This window comes from Salvelinus fontinalis, chromosome 25 (assembly GCF_029448725.1).
Source record: "Salvelinus fontinalis isolate EN_2023a chromosome 25, ASM2944872v1, whole genome shotgun sequence".
Taxonomy (NCBI): Eukaryota; Metazoa; Chordata; class Actinopteri; order Salmoniformes; family Salmonidae; genus Salvelinus; species Salvelinus fontinalis.
The window spans coordinates 20,273,097-20,291,330 of NC_074689.1; the positions used below are offsets into that span (position 1 = coordinate 20,273,097).

An 18,234-nucleotide genomic window follows, 5' to 3' on the forward strand; every position below is an offset into this window, starting at 1 on the left:
GGGCCATCAAGTAAAACATGTTTTGCCTGCGCTACAGACGGCTATATCGATCCGCTAATACAGGACTAGTGCATCACTTTTGTGAATAAAATAAAAAAATAAAAAAATGTGTGAAGAAATAGTTGTTGGCAGGAGGGGCAAGCACTTTCCCACCAGAGGAGCATATTTAACTAATTTGGTTCCCAGAATTCTGTGTTGGGCCACCGTTAACCTTTGGGAATAAAAAAATAATATTTGCATTGCAGCGATGCCACACAAAAAAAAAGCCATGCCCATGGCCATCATATAAAGAGAAGCCATGCCCATCATATAAAGAGAAGCCATGCCCATGGCCATCATAAAAAGAGAAGCCATGCCCATGGCCTTCGTAACAAGAGAAGCCATGCCCATGGCCATCATAAAAAGAGAAGCCATGCCCATCATAAAAAGAGAAGCCATGCCCATCATATAAAGAGAAGCCATGCCCATCATAAAAAAAGAAACCATGCCCATCATAAAAAGAGAAACCATGCCCATGGCCATCATAAAAAGAGAAGCCATGCCCATGGCCTTCGTAAAAAGAGAAGCCATGCCCATGGCCATCATAAAAAGAGAAGCCATGCCCATGGCCTTCGTAACAAGAGAAGCCATGCCCATGGCCATCATAAAAAGAGAAGCCATGCCCATCATAAAAAGAGAAGCCATGCCCATCATATAAAGAGAAGCCATGCCCATCATAAAAAAAGAAACCATGCCCATCATAAAAAGAGAAACCATGCCCATGGCCTTCGTAAAAAGAGAAGCCATGCCCATGGCCATCATAAAAAGAGAAGCCATGCCCATGGCCATCATAAAAAGAGAAGCCATGCCCATGGCCATCATAAAAAGAGAAGCCATGCCCATGGTGATCATAACAAGAGAAGCCATGCCCATGGCCATCATAAATAGAGAAACCATCTCCATGGCCATCATTAAAAGAGAAGCCATGCCCATGGCCATCATAAAAAGAGAAGCCATGCCCATGGCCATCATAAAAAGAGAAACCATGCCCATGGCCATCATAGAAAGAGAAGCCATGCCCATGGCCATCATAAAAAGTCACAGGCTATTAGGCTACCTTTTCAGTCATTTTTTTAAATGAAGAAACTTAGATCTAGAGCTGGCCATTACTGTACCATCGACAAAGCAACGGTCCAACACATGCATTCTGTAATGAATACGATAGGAGACAGACGCTGGTTTCAAGCGCCGGGTGCAGCAGATGTTTATTAGGAAAGGACCACAGGAGGATACAGGTAGCTGGGTCCAGGGACAGGCAGAAGGGAGTCCATACAGGTAACAGTACAGGCAGGGGGAAGGCTAATGACGTAGTCCAGGAGATCAGGCAAGAGGTTGAGGACAGGAAATCAGAAAATAGACAAAAAACGTTGTTAGTGAGGATGTCCAAAAACTACAATAAACAGGAGGACTAATATTGAAATAAACAGCGCTCCGAATAGAATGTGAACAAATACAAACAATACCTCACAATGACGGGGTGCAATGAACTGAACTCAATAGTGTGTGTAAATGACCTACAGGTGTGTGAACAGGTGATCAGAATTCAGGTGATTGGGATCTGGAGAGTGAGCTGCGTTCAGGGGATCTATGTGTTTGTGAGCTAGAAAGTGGGCTGGAAAGTGAGCTGCGGTCTGGGGATCTACGTGTTTGAGAGTGTGAGTTGGAAGCAGACGTTACACATGCGTTTGGATGCAGAAATGTCCAACGAGAACGCGCAAGTTTTGCCTCAATTGCTATCATCTAGTTTATAGCCAGGTAGATGCCATCATTGGTACAATAACTAATTTTGAGAAATTATTTGGTGATATTCTTATGAAAAAGGGGATAGGCTATATTACAAGAATTGGGTTTTGTTTGATGCTTTTGTAAAAACGTGCTTTGCGTTATATGCCAATTGCACAACCCCCAAGCAACCCAAAACATGCATTGTGGTTTTGGATGATAGGCTATAATGCAATTCAACACTCGACTGTCAGTGGCAGAAAAATTGGGCAGAATGTTGTTTTGTTGCCTGATTTACAGACGGCTATATTGGCCCGCTAAAACAGGACTAGAAAAGGCCCAGTGAACTACTTTAGTGATTTAAAAAATATAGTTTTTTCAGGGGATGCTGCAGCACCTTCAGCACCCCTGCTTCCCGCGGCTATGGATAAGAGGTATTATATCAAGTTATTAGATGTCATTTAGGCTTTACATAGAAGTAATGCCCATCTGGCCTAATAACTTGGCCTGCTATTGATGGTATAAATAAAACTGTGAAAGCTGGACTCCCATTAATACACATCTGCACACTGATTGTTGTCACAGCAACACTGTTACAGTTCGTCACGGTAATGACAGCCTGTCAATAAGCACTGTTTGGGCTTGAGCGCAGTGAGGGGGCGAGACAATGTGAATGCAAATGTCAAATTCAAAACAATGTGAAAACTCCTGGGTGGAGTGAGAGAGCGATTTTAATTATGGTGGTTGATTTTGTATCTTGTGTGTGTGTGTGTGTGTGTGTGTGTGTGTGTGTGTGTGTGTGTGTGTGTGTGTGTGTGTGTGTGTGTGTGTGTGTGTGTGTGTGTGTGTGTGTGTGTGTATATAAATGTTAGGGAAAATATGATTTTGAATGGGACTGAATTGTGTGTCCTTACAAGGTTAGCTGTACAAGACTGTGTGTGTGTGTGTGTGTGTGTGTGTGTGTGTGTGTGTGTGTGTGTGTGTGTGTGTGTGTGTGTGTGTGTGTGTGTGTGTGTGTGTGTGTGTGTGTGTGAGTGCATATTAATGTGTGTGCTTGGGTGTTACTGCTGATAATTATATTTTAAAACACACCTGTTAGTTTCTCCGCATTGGTGCTAAAACATCTGTTAACTCCAGCTAAAATGACCCTGCTATTATCTGCTTTACTCTGATATGATGCTTCCCTCTGTGCAGATACAGATAATGACTGAACACCACAATGCATAATACACCATGGAGAGATTATGTGGCATAATGTGCGCCCCATAACATTTTGGCCATGATGAGAATATGAAATGTTACGTTGGTAAAATGTTAAATACTGCTTCATGAGTAAGTATAACTACAAATGAAAATATTAAACATGCATTAGCCCCGTACTGTGGCAGTGGAATTAGGAGTGGACACTCTTCAATCTAGAATTCTATGTCAGGGTTTCATTGGGATTAACAGAGATGATAATTTGGTACTTTAGTGGGATTGGGGGAATTACGCTGCTCTGCTGTACACAGACTAGGATTAACACAGATTATAGGGACTAACACAGCTGGTTATTCCCACTGGGTTTCCAGCTAGGGTGACCCAACCAGTGTGTGGTGGGTCCAGTAATGCTGTCGAACCCAGGATTACTCGAAGTTTATGAATGTGTTGACCTGCAGTTAACCCCTTCTCAAACAACGTTGTCACACACACACTTGTTATCTAACTGTGTAAGAACGCTCATTCACTCACAGCTAAAGTGTGCAGTGTGCCATAACCTATGGACACCAAGGTCAATATTCCAGCCAGGTCACTCAAGATACAATGCGATATTTGACGTTTGTCCAGGTCCCCAGGATGTCGGGAGATGTATTCAACTCTTGCCTCTAGGGGCAACGGTGAGCGCTATTACCATCAAGTAGACTTGCGGCTTGCTAGGGCATTATGGATGGGGATGGCAGATGGGCATAAGCCGCAAGCTCTGCTCCGAGGGTCGTGTGTTCAATCCCAGTGGTAGGCACACATTTTTTGTTTGTTTGTTTCAACCCTATTCCAAACCTTAACCCTTACCATAACCATTCGGAATCAACGCCTAAACTTAACCGTTGAGTTGTTTCTGTTGTAACCCTATCCAAACTTTAACCTTTACCTTAGACGGATATTTCACTCAAATGACACTGTTTCCACATGCTAAAGTTTTAGCATTTGTGGCACAAATCCAGTTTAAATCATGGGACCAATGTTAGCATTTTTCGCACATCATTTCCAAATCATCTGAATGGATCTAAAATGGATTGTGAATCCCAACAGAGTCACTTCTAGATGATTTGAACATGAAAATGATAATATAGGTCCCATGACTTGAATGGGATTTGTGCCACAGTGCCAGGGAAACTAAACCCAAGCATTAGGGCTGTAACAGTTTGTACTGTGGTTTGGGGTTAAGTTTCGGTACAGCGAGAAAATGAAATGCCAACAGTTACTGTAGGTCATTATTGGTCATTTAAGAAAATACAAGGTGTTGGTTTTCCTTTTTGTGAAAACACATAGTCCAATATGACAGCGAAATCAATATGTTAACATGACTCAGACATTGAATAGGCCTATGTTATAATGTTTGGTTGCACAGAGAAAAAGATGCACACTTGTGTGACTATCATAAAAGGGGCATGTCTTTAGCACGGTACTTCTCGTCTCCCACTCCGGGGTAATGTGATGGGATGTCACTGTTAAGTAGCTCTCTGTAGCCCTGGAGCTCCATTCATCTGTAGTAAGCGCAACACAGGGTGCAGTGGCCAATTCATTGACAACTTCAGCTTTGGCTTGCTTATATACAGCAAGTACTGTTTGCTGAAATGGGTGCTAGAGGGAAGGTCTTAATGTGGCTCAAGCACTTTCACGATGTGCTGAAACTGGGCGCATATCCGCGGCTACAAAAACCTTTCGCTCTTGTCATTTCTTTGGCCCGGTTAGAATCAGCTGCGAAGGGCTGCTTGAATGCAGAGGGGAGACGAGGTATTGCTGTTTCTTTCTGTTCCCATCTTGCTCCGGTGGTAAGAATACTTGGGTGATTTCGGTGTAAATGTGTCGGTGTTGGCAGCTGCATAGGCTATTCTCGTTGAGCAGTGGCAACATCCTATTAACGTTTTATCCACAACTCTGTCAATCGGCGTTGTAGTGGAAAGCCAAAATGTTGCCAAACTGGAGATTTAAACAATGGAGGATCCACCTGGTTGTCACGATCGTCATAATAAGCGGACCAAGGCGCAGCGGGATATGAGGACATTTTCTTTTATTAAAGATGACGAAACACGAAACGAACACTTTTACAAAACAAAACAACAAACGTGAAGCTACAAACGTTAGTGCACACACAAGCTACAAACGTTCAACATAGACAATTACCCACACTAACCTAATGCCTATGGCTGGCTTAAATATGGCTCCCAATCAGAGACAATGAATGACAGCTGTCTCTGATTGAGAACCCTTCAGGCAACCATAGACTTACCTAGACAACTACACTAGACACTGCCCCATACACATACAACACCCCTAGACACTACAAAAACACATACATTCCCCATGTCACACCCTGACCTAACTAAAATAATAAAGAAAACAAAGATAACTAAGGCCAGGGCGTGACACTGGTTTATCAACCCACCACTCACCATCTTACAGAACTAATTTGAAACGCACCAATTAAGATTAGAATTTTGATTACAAGGTGTGCATAAATTCCAGTTGTCTTAACGGAATAGCCTGAAATGTTTTTTCAGCTCAGATTTACTCAAGAGGCATACAACGCAGCATGGTGTCATAGAATTACAACATTATGTTAAGTAATCACACTGTCTGTTTTTCTTAGAGGCAACGTAATAGGGTTTTTAGAACTCTCATGTGTCTGAGATTTAACGTTGACAGTAGATTTACGATGGCTTGGTGATAAGACAACATTCCATGATTAGTGTCTGTGTCTGTTGGTGCCAGAGAGACCCAATCTCCAGTTTATTTAAGGAAAGGATTTAGTATTCTAGGTTGCATTAGTATTTTTGTATAAGCAAGCAGTAAATTAACTAGAGACAGATATTTGACGCCATGTAAATGTTGATGTCTTGTTGCATGAGAGCACAATGTACCTTTGTATAATTTTCACGTATCTGTTCTTCGTCACAAGGACTAATGAAGACTATAAGAGTTGTAACCTAACCCGGTTTATTTTGGGCTTTAACAAATAAACAGGTTCTCCTATGTGCTTCATTTAGAGTTGTTAATGTAACTTCAGTTGTTCTACAAACATGGGGCTATATGTTTTGATTTTTATTACATTGTATGGCTGCATGATGAGACTAATGATGATTTGAAAAAAGTAACTTGAAAGGCATGACACGGCTTTGTGTTTTGCGCAGGCTGTACACACTCCAATAGTCTCTGATTCATAATTTGACAAGCACTTGATAATGCCTTAAATTTCACGGTGGCATCCCCTTTGTGGCCGTAATGCACCCTGAACAAATCCATTCCTTTTCCCGAAGTGCTGCATTGTGCCCTTCTCCCTGAGTGTCCTGCGCAATCCGAAGCGCTTCTCTCTCGCATGGCTCTCCGTCATGTGATCTGGCTCTCCGTCATGTGATCTGGCTCTCCGTCATGTGATCTGGCTCTCCGTCATGTGATCTGGCTCTCCGTCATGTGATCTGGTCTTTCTCACAAGCTACAAGTGAAGACAGACACATCTGGGACGCAACTGCGCACATTCTTATCCAATTCCGAGGTGCATATTGAAGATATTAGAAGAACTAGTCTATGTCAATCTACTATCCCACATAGTACAAAAGTCAACCTATTCTATTATGTGCGAGAAATAAATATTCCAAACATAGTCTGGGACAGTTGTGGGATGCGATAGATCCCAAATTAATACAACCACTAGCATAAATCTTCTTATATGATATATATGATATGACAACAGCCAGTGAAAGTGCAGGGCGCCAAATTCAAACAACAGAGATCTCATAATTACAATTCCTCAAACATACCTGTATTTTATACCATTTTAAAGGTAATCTTGTTGTTAATCCCACCAAAGTGTCCAATTTCAAATAGGCTTTACAGCGAAAGCACCACAAACGATTATGTTAGGTCACCGCAAAATCACAGAAAAACACAGTCATTTTTCCAGCGAAAGACAGGAGTCACAAAAAGCAGAAATAGAGATAAAATTAATCACTAACCTTTGATGATCTTCAACAGATGACACTCATAGGACTTCATGTTACACAATACATATATGTTTTGTTCGATAAAGCTCATATTTATATCCAAAAACCTCAGTTTACATTGGCGCCATGTTCAGAAATGCCTCCAAAATATCCAGAGAAATTGCAGAGAGCCACGTCAAATAACATAAATACTCATCATAAACTTTGATGAAAGATACATGTTTTACATAGAATTAAAGATACACTTGTTCTTAATGCAACCGCTGTGTCAGATTTCAAAAAGCTTTACGGCAAAAGCACAATATTCAATAATCTGAGAACAGCGTTCAGCCACAAAAGGAAGCCATACAGTTACCCGCCAAATTGTGCAGTCAACAAAACTCATAAAAAGCATTATACATTTTCACTTACCTTTGCTGATCTTCATTGGAATGCAGTCCCAGGACTCCCACTTCCACAAGAAATGTTCGTTTTGTTCGGTAATGTCCATCATTTATGTCCAAATAGCTATTTTTGTTAGTGTGTTTGGTAAACAAATCCAAAGTCAGAAAGAGCGTTCACTAAAAATTGACGAAATGTCAAAAAGTTCCGTAACAGTCAGTAGAAACATGTCAAACGATGTATTAAATCAATCTTTAGAATGTTTTTAACACAAATCTTCAGTAACGTTCCAACTGGAGAATTACATTGACTTCAGATATGCGATGGAACAGAGCTCCCTCTCATGTGAACACGCATGGTCAGAGCATGGCCAGAGCATGGCCAGGTCATGGTACACCTGACTATTTCCTGTCTCCTTCGGCCCCACTTCACAGTAGAGGCATCAGACAAGGTTCTACAGACTGTTGATCTAGTGGAAGCCGTAGGAAGTGCAAACTCATACATATCCCACTGTTTGTTCAATAGGGACTGTATTGAAAATCTACCAACCTCAGAATTCCCACTTCCTGTTTGGATTTTTTCTCAGGTTTTTGCCTGCCATATGAGTTCTGTTATACTCACACACATCATTCAAAAAGTTTTAGAAACTTCAGAGTGTTTTCCATCCAATACGAATAATAATATGCATATATTAGCAACTGGGACTGATGAGCAGGCAGTTTACTATGGGCACCTCTGTGCACCTTTCATCCCATCTACTCAATACTGCCCCTGCAGCAATAATAAGATAAACTATTTGGCTATTTCTGCACATTATAATCGCAGCAGTGCGAACATGGTAGTAGGCTTTAAGCGCTAATGTTCCATTAGCGGAAAACACCATTATCATAAGTGACCGCAAATGCAATTATGCATGTAATGCTTTTATAATAAAGGTGCATTTTTTGGTGAAAATTAGCTTCCCCAAACTTGAAACTCACATGTTGCTTATATATGCCAGTTAGGCTTTACACCCCTTGTAAACCGGATTAATGTGCTTAATTTTGAGAAGTTATTTGGCCACTTTAGTTGGTACAAACCTTATAAAAACATGTCCTTGGCTACATGACCATGATTCGAAAAAGTTGGGGGGAAAAGGCATTGTTTCTTATGCTGGCATTGTTTTCTTATGCTTATCACAAGTGATAAACTAATATTGTCACCCATCAGACTATTCCCATCAGACTATTTAATCTTGACTTAACATATACTAAATAATATATGTGTGTGACATTTGTTTTGATTTCGAATGGACCATTATCATGCTTCTGTCTCAAGACCGGGGCAGGGGAAAAAATACATGTCATCTATGCACTTAAATAGCGAATGGAGGAAGCTTTTCCCCTGGTTGATTTTCATGCCAGCCAGGTAGGCTATACTCCTGTTGTAAAGAGAACCAATGTGCTTAATATTAGGAAAGTTGAGAAATAAATATAGTAGGCCCAGCCTATAGAAAGCTTCGTCTTTTTATTAGTGGCCATCACTCTGTTTTCTCCCGCAATTGCATAGCCTATAGAAATGTTGCGCAACACGAGCTCATTGGCGCTCACGAATTGTTTTATTCAATTTTTGAACACATTTACATTGATGTCAGAGTGGTTAGAGGGACAATAGAGTGCTGAGTACCAGGCAGTTAGCACATTTGGTAGGCTTCTAATGACCATCAGCAGTATCAGAACTTGGAGAAGCCTAATTACCGTGCCTTCATTACTCGTGACCGCAGGTGTGGCTTTAATACGGTCATCGCAACAGCCCCAGTCCTGCACTCAAAAACAATAGAGGATCCATTACTACAGGCAGGCCGGAATAAAAACATTGTCATTTTTAAAATTAAATACTTAACTTCTCCAGCCCTCTTCCCCCCTCTCCCTCTTTCTCCCTCTGTAATGTCCTCCATCTATTTTACACTGGAAGCTCTACTGCAGTGCAATTAGGGGCAAGGCCTGGGTGCACACACACACACACACATACACACACTGCCGTGGTCTATGTGATCACCAGGATCACGAGGGGAGCTCCTCTTGACCCAGTGATCCCTCTACTTCAGGGGCTCATTAATAACACGCACACAAATGCACGGACACAAGCACGGAAAGACGCACACACATACTCATTGTGTGTTTAAGCATAGCCTGCTATAGTGTTTCTGAGAGAGAGAGAGAGAGATATCACAAAAAACTATACATACCTCGGCCTAAACATCAGCGCCACAGGTAACTTCCACAAAGCTGTGAACGATCTGAGAGACAAGGCAAGAAGGGCCTTCTACGCCATCAAAAATAACATAACATTTCACATACCAATTAAAATCTGGTTAAAATACTTGAATCAGTTATAGAACCCATTGCCCTTTATGGTTGTGAGGTCTGGGGTCCGCTCACCAACTAAGAATTCACAAAATGGGACAAACACCAAACTGACACTACATGCAGAATTCTGCAAAAATATCCTCAGTGTACAACAAAAAACACCAAATAATGCATGCAGAGCAGAATTAGACAGATACCTGCGTATTATCAAAATCTAGAAAAGAGCCGTTAAATTCTATAACCACCTAAAAGGAAGTGATTCCCAAACATTCCATAACAAAGCAGAGATATGCACCTGGAGAAGAGTCCCTTAAGCAAACTGGTGCTGAGGCTCTGTTCACAAACACAAACAGCCCCCACAGAGCCCCAGGACAGCAACACCATTAGACCAAACCAAATCATAAGAAATCAAAAAGAGAATTACTTGACACATTGGAAAGAATCTACAAAAAATCTGAACAAACTAGAATGCTATTTGGCCCTAAACAGAGAGTATACAGTGGCAGAATACCTGACCACTGTGACTGACATAAAATGAAGGAAAGCTTGACTATGTACAGACTCAGTGAGTATAGCCTAGCTATTGAGAGAGGCTAATATAGCCTGTCTTCTCTTGAGATCCAGATCTGCCTATGTACACACTGCCCACAAAATGAGGTGAAAACTGAGCTTCCTAACCTCCTGCTAAGTGTATGACCATGTTAGAGACACATATTTCCTTCAGATTAGACAGACACACAAAGAATACAAAAAACAAATCCAATTTTGATAAACTCCCATATCTATTGGTGAAATACCGGTGTGTAATCACAGCAGCAAGATTTGTGACCTGTTGCCACAAGAAAAGGGCAACCAGTGAAGAACAAACACCATTGTAAATATAATATTTATGTTGATTTATTTTACTTTTTGTACTTTAACTATTTGCACATCGTTATAACACTATTGATTTGGAACTTTTGTGAGTGTAATGTTTACTGTTAATTTTATATTGTTTATTTAACTTTTGTTTCTTATCTATTTCACTTGCTTTGGCAATGCAAACATATGTTTCCCATGGCAATAAAGCCCATTGAATCGAGAGAGAGAGAGAGAGAGAGAGAGAGAGAGAGAGAGAGAGAGAGAGAGAGAGAGAGAGAGTGTGTGTATGGGGGAAATTACCTTATCCACCACCAATTTTTTTACAGTATTGTAAAGGTACTGTATGAGAGAGATATTATTTCTACAAATATCTACAAATGCTGCGATTATGTTTGTGCGTTTCTTTGTGTGTCATGTTGCTCTAACATTGATCACACACTGAGCATCTCGTTGCTTCTTTCCGGTCTGACTATAATGTACTCAGCTTTGTTCTCTCAAGAGGAAATCACTCTGTTACTGGCTCTCATTGATTGTCCTAGGGAGCTAGCTAACAGAGCAGCATTAGCCTCCTAGCGTGGTCTATCCCTGATCCATAAAAAGAAAGAGGATGTGACAGCGATTTCACAGAAACAATGGAAAGTTATATTTTTGTTTACTATGCAATTTATTCCCTATTATTGACAATTACAATGTTTGAAAAAGTCAGGATCGTTGGCAGAGGTCTTGGGGAGCCTTCCACTTCTAGGTTTGTGTAAACTTCTGACTTCCTTCCTGGTAAGGACTTGCTGTGGTCTCCTGGTGGCGAGTGGCTGTAGTCCGGACGGCCGCTGTCTTCTGTTCTGTTGGTGCTGAACTTCAGAATTCCTATTCAGTCGCTGTCCACTTCAATGGTGCTGAATCTCTGACCACCGCTATTACAGCTTCTTTTTTCTTTTTTTTTTTACCTCAGCTGTCTACAGTAAACAGTTTGAATATTTGATAACAACAATGAACTATGAGGTTACAGTATATTACTGTATAATAAACTCCATATTATGAGTTATTTTTCTTAAAACTTCCACTGTTTTCTTGCAGTTCGGCAGATGAGCAGTTTCGCTGGAACACCCAAGGTAGGCTAAACGTCAAATACTTTACTTTTTATAAGCCGTTTTTATTGATAATCACTGTATTATATTTTATTATGCATATTTCCTAAGAATACAACCAGATATCACAGACATGGACATCATCACATTTGTGTGACATTGAAAATACACACCCTTTATGGAGGTTGTGTCACGACTGTGACCCAGACTAACCTGTTTCCTGTTTCCTGTCCAGCTGATGGCCAGAAGGACATAGAGGATGAGCTGACCACAGGACTGGAGCTGGTCGACTCCTGCATCAGATCCCTGCAGGAGTCTGGAATACTGGACCCTCATCAATACAACACAGGAGAACGTGAGGACAACTCTTATTTTAATATGACAGGGTGTGTTTGTGTGCATGCGTGTGTGTGGGTAACGGTCCCACTCTTTCTTCAGTCTCTTCCTAAATCTTGATCTGTTTCCTCTGGTGCAACTTCCCGCTAAGAGCTCATTTAGGGACACGGAGGAAATAACACAATCACATGTGTAAGACATTTCCATCTCTCTGTCGTCAATGCTACCTCAAAGAGGTTTAGCCATCAGTTGTATTTACTGAAAGCCCATTTCAGAAACTATATTTTACAAAAGAAAGCCAAACTGTTTAGGCTTACTGATGTACACACAGACTTTTCCTTCTGATAGAAGGAGAGTGGTTTGTAAATGTAGTGTATCTCTCCTAATAGTCCTCAAAATGACAGTCATTCCACTGAGAGTCGAGGGGACTATTTAGTTGGAAAGAACAGAACACCCTCGGTTTGGATTTTCCTCTGTCAGTTCAGAAGCAGACAACATTATATTACACAAAAAGCCCATATACAAAACAGCATATACAGGCTTGTGTGTGTGTGTGTGTGTGTGTGTGTGTGTGTGTGTGTGTGTGTGTGTGTGTGTGTGTGTGTGTGTGTGTGTGTGTGTGTGTGTGTGTGTGTGTGTGTGTGTGTGTGTGTGTGTGTGTGTGTGTGTGTGTGTGTGTGTGTGTGTGTGTGCGTGTGTGTGACATTCCCCCTCTCGCTGTGAAGCACAAAGTAGCGTTTTTTTAATAATTCATTGGAACGTAGAGTAGGAGAGGAGATGGGTGGAGGAGACGAGAGGAGGTTGCTGTGAAACTCTACTGCAGATAGTTTTAATCCCAGACTACACAGAGACAGATTAAGGATAGAACAGCCCTCTCTCTCATTTTAGCCAAAAACATATTGATGTGTTTGTTGGCATCATAAGGGAGTTCAGGGGGTGAAGGGCTGTTTGGATTCCCAGGCTTACAGCAAACAAGAGAACATGGAGGGTTTAACTTGTGTAGAGAGGTAGTGCTTCTAAAAAGATGACACTTAAACCAAAACACAGAGAACCAAGTGTACACTCTTAAGCTGTATTCAAATACCCATACTAACATAACATTAGGTAGCTAACACATACCGGTACATACAAGCAACTGCTGTAATGATATGCTATGCGGTTCGTAAGGCTCGCATACCTAACAAATTGTCAGGTAATTTATTTGAAAAGTCATAAATGTTATATTCCATTGCTCAACATTTTCTCAACATTTGTCATAATTTGTTAAACAAATGAATATTTACTTTTTGTACTTACATTTGTTTTCCGCTCGTCTGACTTTTTCTTCATATCTGAAATTGTTGTGAAGCCACGCCCATTTTCTGAAGATTTGCATTATGGGCCCGAAAAGCACAGAAATACTTAGAATTTTGACGTATATAGTACGAAATCATTTGGAACATTTGGCATACTATCTATATCCATACTATGACCAATAAGCATACTACATACTCAATTTACGTCATAAATAGTAGTCAGTGCGGTTAGTATGAGTATTCGAACACAGCTTTAGAAAAAAGGGTTCTTCGGATGTCCCCATAGGACAGGGATGGGCAACTGCCGGCCCGCAGGCCGCGCCCCTTTTGAAGGCCCTTGGATCAATGTATTTTTTTGTACTCAGTTGAGGTCTTACTGTTGCAATTTAGAATAGTAGAATAACATGCGATTTCTAAATTTGTTTGTGCATCAGCAGTTTTTCTCGTTATGCCAGTCACTGATAGTCATTCAATTAGCCCCCGTCAGCTAACGTTTATAGATTGGTAAATTAGTCTTGCGGCCAGCTATCTAAACTTGTTATCATGGTTGAATTACCGGCCGCGTAATTTTGTTAGTCAGTCTGACACAGATATCATATTAAAATGCAAACATTTATCTCCACCCTATGGGGAAATGTGTAGAATTGCATGAAATGACCTCTAAAACAAAAATAAAATGGCTCTACACTGTCAAGAGGGGGGCTGCTAAAATAAAAATCTTGCAATGTGGTGGGGGGGGGGGGGTCTGCACATGTGGGTACGCAGACATGCGTGCAACTGCGATCCCTCATGATGAGTTCAGAAATTCTGTGGCCCCCACCCCCATCAAAGATGCCTATCCCTGCCATAGGAGAACCCTTTTCGGCTCCAGATTAAAGCCTTTTCGGCTCCAGGTTAAAGCCTTTTTGGTTCCAGGTGAAACCCTATTGGATTTCATGTAGAACACTATATGTTAAAGGTTCCACATGGAACCCAAAAGGGTTCTACCTCGAACCAAAAGGGTTCTACCTCGAACCAAATAAGGTTTTTCAAAGGGTACAGCCGAAGAACCGTTTTAGGTTCTAGTTGCCCCCCCCCCTGTTTTTTGTTGTTGAATATAGTCCTACATTTTTAGTTACAGAGGTGGTAAAGATGGTGGCTAAAGGCTGTCGTTTCCTGTTGGAGGTTATGTAGAGAAATGTAAAAAGCCTAAAAAGCCTAAGAGCATTTCTGGTGAGTTACACACAACTTTCAACTAAATGTCAGACAACGACAGAGTGGCTCAGAGGAAAACTGTGTTTGTGGTATGGTGTGTGTGTGTGTGTGTGTGTTTGTGGTATGGTGTGTGTGTGTGCTCTGCTGACATAGAACATCAAAGGGAGCGAGAGGGACAATATGAGAGAGAGAGCAGGAGAGAGGGGGGAGAGAGTATTTTCTCTTCAATAGGGAGTAGGAAAAGCCTGTGATTGATATATTTAAGCACAGTGAGATATAGCACACGTCATGGACCTAACTACCGTTAAGTAAGCCCAGACCAACTCCGCCCCTTATCCCTGTGTGTGCACGTGTGCACCTATGTGTGTGTGTGTGTGACAGAGGACAACAGTATTGTTCTCCTTGCTCTGGAGAATGTATGCCTCTTCACCCAGCAGTGCTCCTCTCAAATGGAGTGTGTGTGTGTGTTCCCTCTAGTCCCTGTAGAGTGTTCCTCTCTAAGGGAATGCGGTCTGATGCTGATGGAGACTGATAGTGTAAATATGGTTAGGTCCAGTGTGTGTGTGTGTGTGTTTAAACATGCCACAGTTGAGAGTGACATCACTCCACACAGCCCAGATCACAAATTAAACAATTCTAGGCTGAGAGATGCCAACGCATAAATGACAGAAGGAAAGAGAGAACGTGAGAGAGATAGAGCTGTGATTAAAGAGAGAAATGCATGCTCGCTTACTCTCCTCACACCAATTTCTCACCCATCCCCCTCTTCTCCTCTCTCCCCCTCTTCTCTGCTCCCCTCTTCCGCTCCGCTCCTCTCTCCTTCTCTTCTCCTTTCCTCTCACCCGTCCCCCTCTTCTCCTATCTCAACCATTCCCCCTTCTCCTCTCCCCTCCTCCACTCCTCTCCCCTCCTCTGCTCCTCTCCCCTCCTCTGCTCCTCTCCTCTCTCCTCTTCCGCTCCACTCCTCTCCTCTCCTCTCTTCTTCTCTGCTCCTCTAATCTCTCCTTCTCTGCTCCTCTCCTCTCTCTTTCTCTGCTCCTCTCCTCTCTCCTTCTCCACTCCTCTCCTCTCTTCTTCTCTTCTCTTCTCCTCTCCTATCTTCTTCTCTGCTCCTCTCCTCTCTCCTTTTCTGCTCCTCTCCTCTCTCTTTCTCTGCTCCTCTCTTCTTCTCTGCTCCTCTCCTCTCTCCTTCTTTGCTCCTCTCCTATTTCCTTCTCTGCTCCTCTCATCTATCCCCTCCTCTCCTCTCTCCTTCTCTGCTCCTCTCATCTCTCCTCCTCTCCTCTGAGGTCACCTTCTCTTTTCCTCCTTTCTACCTCAGATACTCTGCCTTCCACTTTTTCCTACTTTACCCTTATTTCCCTCATCTTCTCTCCTCCCTCTCCTCCTCCCCTGTAACCCCTTATCCAACCCCTCCTCCCTCTCCTCCTCCCCTGTAACCCCTTATCCAACCCCTCCTCCCTCTCCTCCTCCCCTGTAACCCCTTATCCAACCCCTGCTCCCTCTCCTCCTCCCCTGTAACCCCTTATCCAACCCCTCCTCCCTCTCCTCCTCCCCTGTAACACCTTATCCAACCCATGCTCCCTCTCCTCCTCCCCTGTAACCCCTTATCCAACCCCTCCTCCCTCTCCTCCTCCCCGTAACCCCTTATCCAACCCCTCCTCCCTGTCCTCCTCACCTGTAACCCCTTATCCAACCCCTCCTCCCTCTCCTCCTCGCCTGTAACCCCTTATCCAACCCCTCCTCCCTGTCCTCCTCACCTGTAATCCCTTATCCAACCCGTCCTCCCTCTCCTCCTCACCTGTAACCCCTTATCCAACCCCTCCTCCCTCTCCCTCTCCCTCTCCCCCTCCCCTGTAACCCCTTATCCAACCCCTCCTCCCTCTCCTCCTCGCCTGTAACCCCTTATCCAACCCCTCCTTCCTCTCCCTCTCCCCCTCCCCTGTAACCCCTTATCCAACCCCTCCTCCTCCCTCTCCTCCTCCCCTGTAACACCTTATCCAACCACTCCTCCCTCTCCCCCTCTCCTCCTCGCCTGTAACCACTTATCCAACCCCTCCTCCCTCTCCCTCTCCCCCTCCCCTGTAACCCCTTATCCAACCCCTCCTCCTCCTCCCTCTCCTCCTCCCCTGTAACACCTTATCCAACCACTCCTCCCTCTCCCCCTCTCCTCCTCTCTTCCTTCCCTGTAAACCCTTATCTACCCCCTCCTCCCTCTCCTCCTCCCCTGTAAACCCTTATCTACCCCCTCCTCCCTTGAAAACCCTTATCTACCCCATCCTCCCTCTCCTCCTCCCCTATAACCCTTTATCCATCCCTCTTCCCTCTCCGCCTCCCCTATAACCCCTTAACCACCCCGTCCTCCCTCTCTCCTGATAAATGATGTATGCTTTTTCTAAATCACTGAGGGCTGAAACGCTGCACTGCCTGTTCTAAATAGCTGCATCTCTCTCCTTCCCTCCCTTTCTCTCTCTCTGTCTCTCCAGCTCTTCTTTCCCAGTGTTCTTTGCAGCTCAACTCCACCCCAGAGGCTTCGCTCCAGTACTCCGCCAGCTACCATAGCAACCAGACCCTCGCCCTTAGCGACAGTGCTGCAGCGGCAACTCCACAGCGCAGTGGACAGGTCGGAGGGGCCGTGCACAGCTACAACCAGGTAGGTCACCATGACGATGATGATGAGGAGAAAGATGAGGATATGATACTGATGATGAGGATAATGCTAATGTTTAGCAACTCACAATCTCTTCTTGTAAAGCAGTTGTCGCATTCAAGGCAAAGTTACTCTCATATGTTACTGCGATATTTGTTTATATTTTTTTTAGCCCAACACTACTGTCCTGAGCAGTTTTTATTCTGTACCCAGGGATGGAGGAAGAAAGCCAGGCAGGGAGTTCTCTGCCCAGCTCTCCTCTTGACTGGGCGATGTGGCTGTTCTGCACACTATCTACTGCTTTCACCTTTTCTAATGCTCCTTAGCTTAACCTTATGAAGGGCAAAGTCACGTTCTACAAGTCAAAAGTCTTCAGTTAGCTGCTGGCTCGGAATAAGCTAACGGAGTCGGCTCTAACTTTCTCTCCTCTTTCCCATTCCCCTTTATCTCTCTCTCTCTATGTGTCATGCACACCATCGTGTGTGGGCTATCCTGCTGCTCTACACAGGTCATAGTAGCCTGGGGAGGTGTGTGTGGCTAGTAGAGGTTAGAGGAAAGAGACAGATACATTTAGCATGGTTTATTTGATCTAGGTGGAAGGGAGAGGGGTGCAGTGAAGGTGGACTGTTTAATTGCATGGGGAGATACCAGTTTGGTTTGTTATTTCTCTAATAATTTGTTAAAGGAGGTGAATGGGTGTTAATCTCCTCACACTGATCAAGAGGATTGCAATTATCCTCTAGCCTGCAGGAGACATGTATTCCCTATGTTCATTTTTTCACAAGCTAGCTGACAGTACAAAACGCACGCACACACACACACACACAACACATTCCCACACAAACAGGTGCTCATCTACTTAGACATACACACAACAACACCTGCTATTTGTTACCAACTGCAAAGCTTTATGAAAAGATACAGCATGCATTGAGGGCAAATGTTTTATTTTGCTGTCTGTATGGTTATGAATAATACATAGGGATATATTTTGAAATAGTAGCTAATTACTAGAGGAAAGGAAATGCAAATGTATGTTTTTCAGTGTACCAGTATCAGCACACACACACACACACACACACACACACACACACACACACACACACACACACACACACACAC

General features: G+C 43.0%; 1 protein-coding gene across 2 annotated transcripts in view; it reads left to right on the top strand.

Annotated features, from left to right (window-relative positions):
- LOC129822965 (catenin delta-2-like) overlaps positions 1-18,234 on the top strand; it is a 379,787-nt gene that overhangs the window by 146,698 nt on the left and 214,855 nt on the right. For both annotated transcript variants that reach the window (XM_055881562.1, XM_055881564.1), the window contains 3 exons: positions 11,627-11,661; positions 11,873-11,992; positions 16,949-17,115. In XM_055881562.1, the coding sequence (XP_055737537.1) occupies positions 11,627-11,661; positions 11,873-11,992; positions 16,949-17,115 (322 nt within the window). The remainder of the gene's footprint in view (positions 1-11,626; positions 11,662-11,872; positions 11,993-16,948; positions 17,116-18,234) is intronic.